This window comes from Mastomys coucha, unplaced genomic scaffold, assembly GCF_008632895.1.
Source record: "Mastomys coucha isolate ucsf_1 unplaced genomic scaffold, UCSF_Mcou_1 pScaffold11, whole genome shotgun sequence".
NCBI classification, from domain to species: domain Eukaryota; kingdom Metazoa; phylum Chordata; class Mammalia; order Rodentia; family Muridae; genus Mastomys; species Mastomys coucha.
Genome location: NW_022196893.1, coordinates 31709172 through 31723493, shown reverse-complemented (window position 1 = coordinate 31723493; position 14322 = coordinate 31709172). Strand labels below are relative to the sequence as shown.

The 14322-nt window shown below is 45.7% G+C and overlaps 1 protein-coding gene across 2 annotated transcripts in view; it reads right to left on the bottom strand.

Annotated features, from left to right (window-relative positions):
* Higd1c (HIG1 hypoxia inducible domain family member 1C) overlaps positions 1-14322 on the bottom strand; it is a 49404-nt gene that overhangs the window by 7609 nt on the left and 27473 nt on the right. Inside the window, exons 1-3 of one of the 2 annotated variants that reach the window (XM_031355869.1) lie at positions 12609-12755; positions 11869-11965; positions 2895-3029 (exon numbers count right to left, since the gene is read on the bottom strand). In XM_031355869.1, the coding sequence (XP_031211729.1) occupies positions 2895-3029; positions 11869-11959 (226 nt within the window). In that variant the 5' untranslated portion in view covers positions 11960-11965; positions 12609-12755. Of the gene's footprint in view, positions 1-2894; positions 3030-11868; positions 11966-12608; positions 12756-14322 lie in introns of those variants that run through there. The other variant, XM_031355860.1, reaches the window with a different exon arrangement.

Here is a 14322-nt window from a genome sequence, read left to right as displayed (position 1 = left end):
GGTAAGGATGGGGGGAGGGGGCTTTGCTTTTGTGGGGTTTGATGATCATGGCCGTGGATGAGAGTCCCTTAGAAGCCAGGCCTGTGACCGGCCACAGCCAGGACGGGCTGCCTCTAAGTAGCCTAAGCAGCTCTGGAAACCAAAGTAGTTGCCCCTGAAGTTGGGTTTGTGGGTGACGACAACTTTGGCTGTGCGGCTTTGGAGGAATAGTTTAGTAACAAAGGAGACAGGCTTGAAGGTGGGGAACTACAGTAACTTCGGGAACTTCAACAGTTATAACTTCAGATTTGGGACCCACAAAGACAGGAATCTAAAGCGGAACCGGCCCTGTGATGTGGAGGCCAGTAATTGATCAAACTCCAGACACCAGTGACCAGCTGCTCTCTCAGCAGGAGAAACACCAAACACCTCACCCATGGCAGCCCCCCCCCCTGCTGCTGCAGAAAACAAAGTTTGACATGAGAGGAGAGGAGAGCCAGAGAAGGGCCCCTGTCCTTACCACTGGGAACTGTGAAGCACAGACTGTGTGTGGGAATGGAGCCTTGCTGCTGCAAAGGCAAGAATTAGCCAGTCACTCATGGGAAAGTCCAAAAGAACTGGGCTATGACTGATTGTGCTCTGGATAACGACATCGAGTCAATGCAGCTTTGGTTTACTTTGGTTTTCTTTCTTTATTTGGTTGGTTTTGGTTTTTTGAGACAGGCTTTCCCTTTGAAGCCCTGGCTGTCTTGGAACTCACTCTATAGACTAGGCTGGCTTTGAACCCAGAGATCCACCTGCCTCTGCCTCCTAGGTGCTGGGATTAAAGGCATGCGCCACTGCCTGGCTGAATAAATGTTTTTAATGTGACTGTCTGGGCTGTACTGTGTAGAGTTACTGTACCCAGAAGCCATCTCAGTACACTTGTGCAGCAGTGAGATTAAGATCCCCTTGGAGGTCTGGCAGGCTGATCTGGAAGCTTAGTTACAGTTGCTTGGATGAGATGGCTGGCCTGCAGAAACATTGGTGGAGTTGAACTGACAGTTCCTATTGTCAAGTTAGAAAGTTCACATTGATCCAGTCACTTAAGCATAATCTATTGAGCAAGACATGGAGCACACACATAATCCCCGTTGCACACATAATCCCTGTACCAGGAAGCATGAAGCAGAAAGATTTTAAAGGGTTTAGTGCCACCTATGCAATACATAAGCTTGATAAAGGTCCGTAGGAGAACAGCCAGCCAGAACCACTGTAGGAGTCTAGTCTGTCCTGTGTATTCTAGCTCCTGTTTGAAAGTTCTGAATTGTCCCTGCTTGTCCTGTCTTACCAGGCACTTGCCTGTAGTCTCAGAACCAAGGAGGATTGTTATTTTGAGTCTGGCCTGGACTAAGTAGTGATTTCTGAGGCCAGCCTAGACTGCCTAGAGATTTTCTGTCTCAAGCAAACAAACCTCAAAATTGCAGGCCAGGCCTAGTGATGTAACTGTAATCCCAGCACTTGAGAGACAACATTAGGAAGGTCACCATAAACTCCAGGCCAGCCAGGGTGATGCAGTGAGCCAACCAAAACCTACATGGTCTGTGCTGGACAGTTTTATCAACTTGGTACAAGCTAAAGTCGCCCGAGAGGAAGAAACCTCAGTGGAGAGACGCCCCCAGAAGATCAGGTCGGCAAACTTGTGGGGCATGTTCTTAATTAGTGATTGACGGGGAAGGGCCCCGCCCACTGTGGGTGGCATTATCCCTGGGCAAGCCATGAGAAGCAAGTCAGTGCACACCCCTCCATGGCTTCTGTATCAGCTCCTGCCTCCAGGTTCCTGTCCTGATTAAGGTCCTGCACTGACTTTTTTCAAGGATGGGATACAATGTGGAAGTGTAAGCCCAGTAAACCCTTTCCTCCCCAGCTTACCTTTTGGTCATGGTGTTTCATTGTAGCAATAGAAACCCTAACTAAGCCTCCAATCTTTTCTTTCTAACTAATCTTTCTAATCAAGATTAATCTTTCCTTGCTAAGTACATTGGCCACTGGGCAAAGCTTCATACCTGGGATGAAAGTAAAAAGGCCATTTAGATCTCCGGCCTCCAAGAGGCTCCTCCCAAGGAAATCCTGAGGGACTAGGTCTGTGCATGAGGCAGGCTGGGGCACAGCCACTGCGGTTAGTGGAGCTGTGTAGAGCCAAGCTATGCCAGCACCTTCCCCTAGGGCAGGGGTGCTCAACCTGTGGGTTTCCACTCCTCTGAATGACCCTTTCACAGGGCTCACATATCATGTTTCCTGCATATCAAAAATTTATAACTCATAATAGTAGCAAAGCTACAGTTACAAAGTAGCAACAAAGAATGTTATGGTTAGGGTCACCCAACACAAGGAACTGTATCAAAAGGTCACAGCCTTAGGAAGGTTGGGAACTGCTGCCCTAGAAGATGGCCGCCATCCCTTTAAGGTCTGGCAGTTTTGTCGGTTTTTTTTTTTTTTTTTTTTTTTTTTTTTTTGGTCGGGTTTTATCAGGTGAAAATACTAAGAAATCTAGAAGCCTCATCTATATCAGCCTGCTCTCTTAAAGATTTGTTTTTATTTTCTGTGTATGAGCACCTGAATGTGTGAATGCGCACTGCAAGTATGCCTGACACCCAAAGAAGCCAGAAGATGGCGCCAGAACTCTCAGAATTAAAGCTACAGATGGTGTGAGCTTCCAAATGGGTACCAGTGCCCTTAACTGCCTCATCTCCCCAGCCCCTGGGGGAATCTGCTTATCTCATATCATTTTGAACTAATATTTATCTACCAAGAATTTACAGAATAAGTAAAACAAAATGCACACTCTGAGCACATGTGCACGTGCGCCGCCTCCCCCCTCCCCAACACACACACACCTGTGGAGGACAGCCAGCCCTAAGAGGCAGGCAGCTTACCCAGAGTCACAGCTCCCACTACGAATCCTTGGGCAGCAACCCGCACATGGATGAGATGAAGGGACATCTTCTGCTCTCTTCTGGAATTTAGCTTGTAAAGACCATAGGACAGTACAGCCACAAAGCCTGCCATGCCTGTGGATTTAAAGATGAATTAGGGAGCTGGAGAGATGGCTCAGTGGTTAAGCACACTAGCTGCTCTTCTAGAAGACCCAGGTTCAATTCCCAACACCCACATGGCAGCCCATACCTATCTGTAACTCCAGTTCCAGGGGATCTGATGCCCTCACACAGACAGGCAGGCAGGTAAAACACCAGTGAAGATAAAATAAAGATAAGTTATCTATTTAACAAAAGAAACCCATTTGTTAAAAATCTACAACAAAGCTTATTGGTTTTTTGTTTGTTTGTTTGTTTGTTTTTGTTTTGTTTTGTTTCCGAGACAGGGTTTCTCTGTATAGCCCTGGCTGTCCTAGAACTCACTCTGTAGACCAGGCTGGCCTTGAACTCAGAAATCCACCTGCCTCTGCCAAGTGCTGGGATTAAAGACGTGTGCCACCACTGCCTGGCTGCTTATGGGCTATTTTTAAAGCAGATATGAATTGAATTAACAAGAGGCAAGAATTCACCCGGCAGTGGTAGCACAGACTTTTAATCCCAGCCTGGTCTACAGAGTGAGTTCCAGGACAACTGGGACTGTACAGAGAAACCCTGTCTCAAAAAAAAAAACAAACAAAAAGGGCTGGTGAGATGGCTCAGCAGGTAAGAGCACTGACTGTTCTTCCAAAGGTCCTGAGTTCAAATCCCAGCAACCACATGGTGGCTCACAACCACCTGTAATGAGTTCTGGTGCCCTCTTCTGTGTATAATAAATCAATCTTTAAAAACAAACAAACAAACAAACAAAAGAGGCAAGAATTCTCCTTAGCCAAATGAAAGACTGTGTAAAGAATAATTACCCAGAAGACAGACAAAATGTAGATTCAGTAACCCTCATCCAACATGCTTGGGTCAGAAGTGAGGGTTGTGGGTGTTTTAGATTTTGGAACATCTGCATTTTGAGATGTCAGAAGTCATCTAGGAAAGGCCATGCCAAACCCGTGACTTTCTGGAGATGGCCCACCATTTTGTCTGGCTGCAATGGGTGCGCTCTGAGATGCAGGTCCTCACAGACTTCATCCCAGGTCGGCTTCTCTCTGCTGAGAGGCCTTCCCTGCCACCACTACAGAGCCTAATGATTCTGGGCATCAGCCTACTCTATTGGGTGATCTCCTGCAGAATCAATATGAAGATGGGCTTTCATGTAGTGATGCCATGTAGAGGAATTGATGGCTTTGTAATTCCTAAATTGGTACAAGTAATTTCAAGTCCTTTATAGAATAGGAGCTGCAGATAGAGCTCTGTAAACCTTCATGGGTCACGAGCCAATTGCACTAGAAAAAGAAAGCAGGCTTGGAACAAATTTAGGATTAAGGAAAACATTCCTCCTAGGCTAGGAGCGAGGCCACTCTCTGGTAACTGAAAGTCAGAAACTGGGAATGGGCAATTTACTGTAGGGGCAAGGACAGAAAATAATGATGGGCTAGTCTATCTATCAAGACTTCAAAATAATGAGACACAAGGCAGGCGGTTTGTCTCTTAACAAAACTGTGCTAACTTATGACATTAAAATTATTGCTTTAAACTTATAATGAACTTATGGAGCTAGAAAAAGATAATGTTTAGTTGCCAAATGGAAAAACATGTAAACAATTCTGATGTAACCTCTTAAGTCTTATGACATGGACTATTGCCTTAAACTTACTATGAACTTATGGAATGAAAGTATTTAGAAAATGATGTGATCTGTTATCCTGTTGTAAGGGTCTTACCTGAGGTAAGTTGTTTGTTTGTTTGTTTCTTCTCTGCGTGCCTGACTCTTTTCCTTTCTTGCACAAAGTGTTAACAGGCCCTGAGCCTCTCACCTGATTAGTAAAGGCCCTGCTAGTCAGAGAGAAAATGGCCCAAGCAACTAACCTCTTTTCTTAATCCCCTGCTGCTATCAGCAAGAATTAATCACCAGAAACCAGCAGCTTATAACCACAGAATAGAAAAAGTTAACCACACAAGAGAAAGTTAAAGAGGCCATCAGCTTCTGACCCCCAGAACAGGGAGAGAGTCACAAGGCCAGAGATCATCTCTCCATTGACTCTGTGTCCCCCTGTTTTCTAGCCCCACTTCTAGAGTTACAAGTCACACCTCAACCTAGAAGTTGCCTTTCTTCATGAGACACATTCTGTGTGTCCTGGTCCTGTGCATGAAGGTTAGGATAAGTCTGATTCCTTGACAAAATCTGTGGCTTTTCCTATGGAGGCAGCTCAGCAGAGCCATGCATTACCTCCTCAAATCACTGCTTGACTCTGGGAAGCTGCCCTGAAAACCCTGTGGAACTGCGTGATGTGCACGTTCCCCAATCCTCATCCATGTTCCCCAATGGGCCTGCATCCTTGAGATTTATGCAGATAGGTATTTCACATGTCTTGTTGTTTAGAAACTTAGCCACTGTTCACGTATGTGTGGATACTTATTCTCATTTTATTTATGCCTCTGCCCAACCCAGGGAGGCTTTCAAAGATGTAATACAGGCTAGAGAGATAACTCAGTGGTAAAGAGTACTGACTGCTCTTCCAAAGGTCCTGAGTTCAATTCTCAGCACCCCATGGTGGATCATCATCTGTAATGGGATCTGATGCTCTCATCTGGTGTGTCTGAAGACAGCTACTGTGTCTTCATATATATGTGTGTGTGTGTGTGTGTGTGTGTATGTGTGTATAATATTTAAAAGCAAAACAAACAAACAAACAAAACATTTGAAAATAAAATCTACTCCAAACCTTTAATAAGATAAAAAGACCTGCCGGGCAGTGATAACACATGCCTTTAATCCCAGCACTTGGGAAGCAGAGGCAAGCGGATTTCTGAGTTCGAGGCCAGCCTGGTCTACAGAGTGAGTTCCAGGACAGCCAGGGCTACACAGAGAAACTCTGTCTTGAAAAACCAAAATATAAAAGGGGTGGAGGGCACTGGAGAGATGGCTCAGCAGTTAAGAGCACTGACTGATCTTCCAGAGGTCCTGAGTTTGATTCCTAGTAACCACGTGGTGGCTCACAACCATCTGTAATGAGATCTGATGCCCTCTTCTGGTGTGTCTGAAGACAGCGACAGTGTACTCACATACATAGGATAAATCGATTAATCGTTTTTTAAAAAGACTTTTTAAAGGGGGAGACAGAGATGAGTATCATGGCAGACACCTGTAATCCCAGCTTTGAGAAGCAGAAACAGGGGGATTGCTGCAAGTTTAAGACCACGAAAGATTATATAAATGTCCCTGTCTTAGAGAGACAGTGTAAAACTTTAGTATGAATTGAAAACACCTGAGTTTGTGAGCAGGAAGTGTGTGGCTCTGGGAAGAGCTGTGAGTCTCCAGAGACTCAAACCCTTCTTTCTCTATCTCTGTATCAAAGGGTGTGAGACTGCCGCGTGCTGTGACAACCTGTGTACGCACCCCAACAAAGAACAGACAGAATGGGCAAGACTCTAGGTCTTAAGAGATTTTAAAAACTAGGAGAATTTAACCCACAATAGATCAAAACAGCTGTGTAACAGGTAAAGGAATAATTATTTGCTATCAATTGTATAAGTTATTGGTTTGGAGAGCGACCTTGAATTTGTATATCACACACACACACTTACTCTAGATGGGTGAGAGTTAAATGAGAAAGCAAAAATTCTGAAGAAGAGGAAGAGGAAGAAGGAGGAGGAGGAGAAGAGGAAGAGGAAGAGGAGGAAAAGAAGAGGAAGAGGAGGAAGAAGGAGGAGGAGGAGAAGAGGAAGAGGAAGAGGAGGAGGAGAAGAGGAAGAGGAAGAGGAGGAAGAAGGAGGAGGAGGAGAAGAGGAAGAGGAAGAAGAAGGAGGAGCCAGAAGAGCAGATTCATGGCATGGAGAAAGCTAAAGTGGACAGTGGCCTGGCAAGGACAGGAAACTGCAGCAACAGGAGAAGGGGAGGCACTTGACTATAGAACGTATGGGTCTTCTACTGCGGAGCCCACAGGGTTAAGTGGTTAGCTCCAAACCCACGGCCACACAGATGATCCTGACTAAACTCAGTGGAACTCAAAACAAAACAAGGGAGTTAAAGAGAAGGCTCAGCAGGTAACGTCATGTGCCCAACCTGAGTTCAGGCCCTCAGACACACACGGTAGAAGGAGAGACCTGACTCCTGACATGTGCTGTTGCATGCGTGCGCCTACAAGTGTAACACATGTGAACATATGCACACGCACACACACACACACACACACACACACACACACACACAAATAAGTGTAATTAAAACAAAAAACAAAAAACCTCCAGGGCTGGAGAGATGGCTCAGCAGTTAAGAGCACTGACTGCTTTTCCAGAGGTCCTGAGTTCAAATCCCAGCAACCACATGGTGGCTCCCAACCATCTGTAATAAGATCTGATGCCCTCTTCTGGGATGTCTGAAAGCAGCTACAATGTACTCACTTAAAATAAATAAATAAATAAATAAATAAATAAATAAATAACATCTTTAAAAATAAAAAAAAATTAAAAACAAACAAACAAAAAAAAAAAAACCCAGAAAACAAACAAGCCTCGGGGTAAAGGAGAGGCACTTGCCACCACAGCTGAGTTGCATTATCAGGGCCCAGATGGAAGCAGGGAAGGAGTTCTTGCATGTTGTGTCTGGCCTTCACATAGGTGCAGTGGTATCAACATACCTACACTAAATAATTTAGAATATAAAAATGTTTTGTAAAGTACAGTAGCAGTCGTGAGTGTGGAAAGAGGATTTTGTGGGGAGAAGGAGTAATGAGTGGGATGTTTTGTAAACTACAGTAGCAGTTGTGAATGTGGGAAGAGGACTTTGTGGGGAAAAGGGGGAATGAGTGGGGAGATCGGAAGGAATCTAGTGAACACAATGCACACTATACATATATGAACCTGCCAAAGAACAGACTCTACACACGTTATTAGAAATAGAACTTTTAAAAGAAGCACTGGGAGCTGAAGAGATGGCTCCAGGGTTAAGAGCACTCACTGGTCTTTCAGAGGATTTGGGTTCAGTTCCCAGCACCCACATGATGGCTCAAACCTGTAACTTAGTTCCAGAGGCTCCAACACCCTTTTGTGACCTCCAAAGGCACCATGAACACACATGGTGCATATACATACACATACATACATACATACATACATACATACATACTGAAATGCCCATACATATAAAATTTAAAAATATACCTAAGAATATTTAAGTAAAAATCTTTTTTTAAAACAGTGTTGTAGGCCAGCCTGGTCTACAGAGTGAGTTCCAGGACAGCCAGGGCTACACAGAGAAACCCTGTCTCAGGAAAAACAAAAACAACAAAAAAAAACAGTGTTGTTCTCCTTTGGGGTTCTTTGATTGTCCTTCTGATTTACATGTCCCTCCGCCAGCAGCCACAGAGTCTGGGTTACGGAAGCTAGAGGACATGGTGCCTTCATCCATCTTATCTTAAACAAACAGGAAAAACCCAGAACGGAACACAGTGTACTTTCCTGTATTCCAACACTCGGGAGGTTGAAGCAGGGGGATCAAGGAGTTAGAGGCCAGCTTGAACAGACAGGGAGGAAATTGAAGATATTCTGATAGTGATGATCAACACTGCCCCCAAGGAATCAGCAGGAAGCAGTCTAACAGCATCAATGCCCCTTTCCCTTTAACCTTATTTCTCACACACACACACACATATATATACATGTATACACACACACACACACACACACACACACACATATATATATATACATATATATATAGTGTTTGGATATATATGTATACACATATATGTTACTAATTACTAATCAATAAACATAAGTAGTATATCCATTCAGGTCATCTGATTTACTTCATTAGCATTTTGTAATTGTCAATATAAATTCATTAAATTTATACCTAAGTGTTTATTTTCTTTGTAATACCTATAAATGGATTCCACCCCCCTTAAACTGCAGGTTCTCTGTGTTTGTTCACAGTTCAAAGAATTCAGCTAATTTTTATGTGGGATGAGAAACAATATTGGGATTGGTGTTTCTAGGGATCGATGATATCTCATCTTTCATGGTCTATTCTGCAAGCTGGAGCAAGAACCAGAGCGATGAACACAATTGTGTGTATATTTATAGGCATGTTAGTAAGTACAGCTGAGCAAGATGGCTAGTGTAAAAGATGTGCAGATGGCGATAAGCAAGCCAGTAAGATAATGATGACAGGGCCAGTGAGATGGCTCAGCAGTAATAACCTTCGCTGTGAGAGTCTGCAGCCAGGTGGAAAACAAACGTCTTATGACCTCTTCACATGCTCCCTCCAAATTCCCCCCCCCACACACACACACACTAAATAAGATTTAAGTGAAGCAGAGAGCTGGCTCAGCAGTTAAGAGCATATGCTGCTCTCCCAGAGAACCAGCTTGGTTCCTGTAGCCAGGTGAGGCAGCTGATGACCGGCTGAGACTCCAGCTGCAGGGCCTCAGATAGCCTTTCTGCCGTCTACTGCACCTGCTGTTACACGTGCACACACAGTCACACACAGTCACACACACTCTGACAGCCCTGCTGGCTGTCTCCTGCACTTGCTGTTACACGTGCACACACAGTCACACACAGTCACACACAGTCAGACAGCCCTGCTGGCTGTCTCCTGCACTTGCTGTTACACGTGCACACACAGTCACACACAGTCACACACAGTCACACACAGTCACACACAGTCACACACAGTCACACACAGTCAGACAGCCCTGCTGGCTGTCTCCTGCACCTGTTGTTACACGTGCACACACAGTCACACACAGTCACACACAGTCACAACAGTCAGACAGCCCTGCTGGCTGTCTCCTGCACCTGCTGTTACACGTGCACACACAGTCACACACAGTCACACACACTCTGACAGCCCTGCTGGCTGTCTCCTGCACTTGCTGTTACACGTGCACACACAGTCACACACAGTCACACACAGTCACACACAGTCACACACAGTCACACACAGTCAGACAGCCCTTCTGGCTGTCTCCTGCACTTGCTGTTACACGTGCACACACAGTCACACACAGCCACACACAGTCAGACAGCCCTGCTGGCTGTCTCCTGCACTTACTGTTACATGTGCACACACAGTCACACACAGGTATATACACACTCACATCTACACACACAAATAAGGGTTTTTAACTTTCTATATATAGTTTTAACTTAAAAAATATATAATGATCTTAAACTGCTCATGCTTCCTGAACTGGTAACTCTACTCTTGGTATATATTCCAAGAAAATAAGCAAAAGTACAGGCTGTACAGAACACAAAAGTGTTCATGATTGTGCCCTGTCTTAGGAAAACTTAAGAACTCTAAAAGGCCTGACCAAAAGGCCTGCACACTGTTCACCTACAAAACTGTCAGAAAGAGAAATCTCTGCATCTGAGGCCAGCCTGGTCTACACAGTGAGTTCCAGGTCAGCCAAGGCTACATGGAGAGACCCTGTCTCAAAGAGAAAAAATAAACAAGAAGAGTCACAGATTTATTTTTATTTATCCAACAGTGCTCTGGATTGAGCCCTGGGGCCTTAAGGTATGCCAGACAAGCACAGTTGTTCTGAGTCCTAACACAATAAATCATGTTTGTGATAATGGAAGTGGGTTCAGATCACAGTAAAAGTATTTTGTAACTTATCTGTATGAGACAGTCTGTCCTGTGGCACAGTAACCTGCAAGTATTGTTTAAATTACAAAACTTCAACAATACATACAAACTTTATTCTTGCTTTCTAACAAAAACCCGAGTCTCTTTCCTTGGCCACATCCCGGTCCTGTGCTCACTGCGACGGTCCCTCTGTCCCTTTGGAGATGGAACTCACTGCACCCTCCTGCTTCTCCAGTAATTGAGTTTAGCAGAAAGGGACACTTTCATCTCTCTGCCTTAATCACTGGTTCTCCGGGAACACTGGCTTGATGTGTAACAGACACAGCGGCTCATCTGCTCATTACCAAGGGGCTTGGTTGATCTTCTCTTGTTTCCCTCTTGGAGGTAGGATCTTACGTGACTAGCTCATGCTGGCCTTGAGTTTACTCTGCACGATGACCTTGAGGCTTGGATCTTCCTGGGTGCTGGGTTTACAGGCGTGGTCCGCCACACTGGTTTATTCTAATTTTTGGTTGTGAGCCTAGCCTTTAACGGCTGAGCCATCTCTCCAGCCCTGGTTTATTCTATATGGAGACTTGAACCTACCACTCTGTACATGCTTGGCTAACTCTACCAACTGAGCTACATCCCATCCCTCAAGAAGTAAAAGTTTTCCATTATACCTGACAGCAAGGAAGGAAAAATCTATAACACTAAGACACGTGATGCACAGAGCAGACAGACAGTTCTAGCTGACTCTCAGAATGCTTAACTGCTGCTCCAGTCCTCAGTCAGAAGCCCATGAGTCCATTAAGCAGATTCTGAGTGACTGGGAACTAATTTCAGATATACTTTAGGGATGGTGAGATGGCTCGGTAGGCAAAGGTGCTTGCTGCCAAGGCTGATGACCTAGTTTCAATCACCAGAACCCACATGGTAGAAGAGGAAGAAAACCAGTTCCCAAGAGTTGTCCTCAGACCTCCACCAGCATGCTGTGGAGTGCGTGTGACCACTGCCACCAGAACAAGTAAATGTAAAAAAGGTAGGTGGGCTCCTGATGGAACGTGTAAAACTGAATAAAAAGATAGCTAAAATCCACCAGTGTCTGAACTAGGAAGTCCCTGCAACTGGGTGTGGGGGGAGGGGGAGCTTCACAGAACCAGAGAATGCACATGGGGGTGGGAGTGAGTGGGACACTGAGTTCTTTCCCATAGGGATTTTCCTACAACCATCAAGGCACACACTTACCCACGGGGACGAAGGGGGAGTCTCTCGATTTCCTGAGGAGTCGGGACAGCTGGCCTTCATCCTCAGCTCCTGACCACTCATCTGAAGACATTTCTCTCTGCCAACAACAGGAGATCTGTGTGGTTGCTACCATCTTTCTAAGAACCCCTTGTTCTCTCCCCTGCACTGCCTGCCCTGTGTCGACCCAACTGAAACAGGCAGCTGTCCTTCCCCCCAACCCCCACCCCTTTCACTACAGAATCCCACACGGCAGGGGAGCGTTAACATATACATGGAGAGAGAAACCTTCTCCCTGAGTCCTTAAGTGCAACACACCTGGATTCCTATCCAGTCCCCTTTCGGGACCTTAGGATTTCTCTCCAGACACAGACCACAGGCTTTCTCTTTCAATGACAGAGCCAATGCAGGCAAAAAATAGTTTTCTGGTGTACAGGTGAGGAGAGACTAAGATTGCAGGATGTGCAGAGCCCTTTAAATAATTCAGAGATCTACTGAGTACCTACCCCCCCAACACCCCCATGAGTCAGGCCAGGCTAGACAATGAGAAGCAGTTGTCCTTGTCAGCCTGGGTGGAAAGAACTCCCAGAGTCAACTGAATTGCAACAGGCTTAGTGGCTCTCCAGTTTGTCCGTGAAGCCCTCCCACACGTGGGGAGATGTATACAGTGCATACTAGTCAAACAGTAGCACTGTACGGGTGAGACTTCAACAGCAAATCAAACCCAGTGAGAGGTGACATACCTTGTATGCGCTGGAACACGACCCCAGTGCCTGCTGACTGTCTCCTCCTGGTCTTTGATCGGCTCGCTTCTAAGGCTGTCACTGTCCCTGAGATTTCCAGCTAATTGATGATCATAAGAAAGCTGAGAGACAACTCTGAGGGTGTGGCCACCTGGTGTTGGCTGAGGTTTCTCCTGCCCTGCTGAAGACCCACTAATAGCAGTGCCTTGCCATAGACCTTAACTTTGGAAGATAATATGTTTGTTTGTTGTTGTTCTTAAGACAGGGTCTCACTTTGTAGCCTTGGCTGTCCTGGAACTCACTCTGTAGACCAGGCTGGCCTCGAACTCAGAAATCCCCCTGCCTCTGCCTCTGGAGTGCTGGGATGAAAGACGTGCGCCGCCACTGTCCGGCTAAAAGATAATACGTTTTTCTAAAGACCTTGGGAAAGAGTAAAACTGTATAAGTCTGACTGCTCAGGGGTCTCCCGAGGCCCCTGCCGGACACTGGGGAAGGAGGGTGCAGCATTACTGCGTGGAGAAACACCATCCAAGGCCAAGGCCCAACCCATCCTGTAGGGAAGGCACACAATTCGGACTCTGGGCTGCGTGGAACAACACAAGTAAATATAAACAAAAGGGCGCTTAATACAAGACAGCTGGAGCTTGTAGCTCAGTAGTGGAGTCCTTGTCTCGTGTCCATGAAGCCCTAGTACAAAATAAAAAAGCACTTAATGGAAAAAGATATACGCAAAAATGTCCTCCGATAATCAGTAGCCGGCAGACGAGGGCCAAGGCCAATCATCCGACTTCTTAAGAGCTCTGGCGGCCTGTTTCAGTACAGAGGCACCTGCAGGGGTCCTCACACCTGCAGTCTGCACTGACTCAGGCCCAGCCACATCCCTTAAAAAGGAGCCAATCCGCATCCGGGCGCGCATCCGTGAAGGCGCCGAGAGCTGAACAGAGGAGAACTGAGCGCCCTAGGCCTTGAGCTTGCTGTCTGGTCTGTCCTGTTGTGACTGGCTGCCCTGGCGTTCTAGAGTCTTCGGAGATGTCTCTTTCTTGCCTGCGCCTTCCTCCACCTCCAGCTACACAGATCTCGGCACGAAGGCCGAGGACCAGGTAGAGTTCATGGGTTTTGTTGTTGTTGTTTTTGGTTTTTGTTTTTTGTTTTTTTTCACCTTATGTCTTTTAACTAGAACTCTGGCATGTGTTCCCTCTCCTCTTCCTTCCTTGGAAGGTAAACTGCAGACTGATTCCCTCCCTAAGCTTTTCGATGCATTTGGGCGTTCTCTTGAATAACGGTGATGTGCTAATAAAAAAAAATCATTGATAAAACTAGTATGTAATAGAAGAAATTAACATGTTGTCAGCTGTTCTAATTATGTCTAGCGAAAAATTTTACACTTTTTGTTTTGTTTTGTTTTTTTGTTTTTTTGTTTTTTTCGAGACAGGGTTTCTCTGTGTAGCCCTGGCTGTCCTGGAACTCGCTCTGTAGACCAGGCTGGCCTTGAACTCAGAAATCCGACTGCCTCTGCCTCCTAAGTGCTGGGATTAAAGGCGTGCACCACCACCACCCGGCAACATTTTACACTTTTAAAAATTGCATTTATTTACTTTACTAGGGGGTGGGTGTACACCCATCAAAGCTAGAGGACAGTTCACGGTGATTGGGTCCACTTCCAATATGTGGATCCCAGGGATCGAACTCAAGACCACAAGGCTTGGGGGCAAGC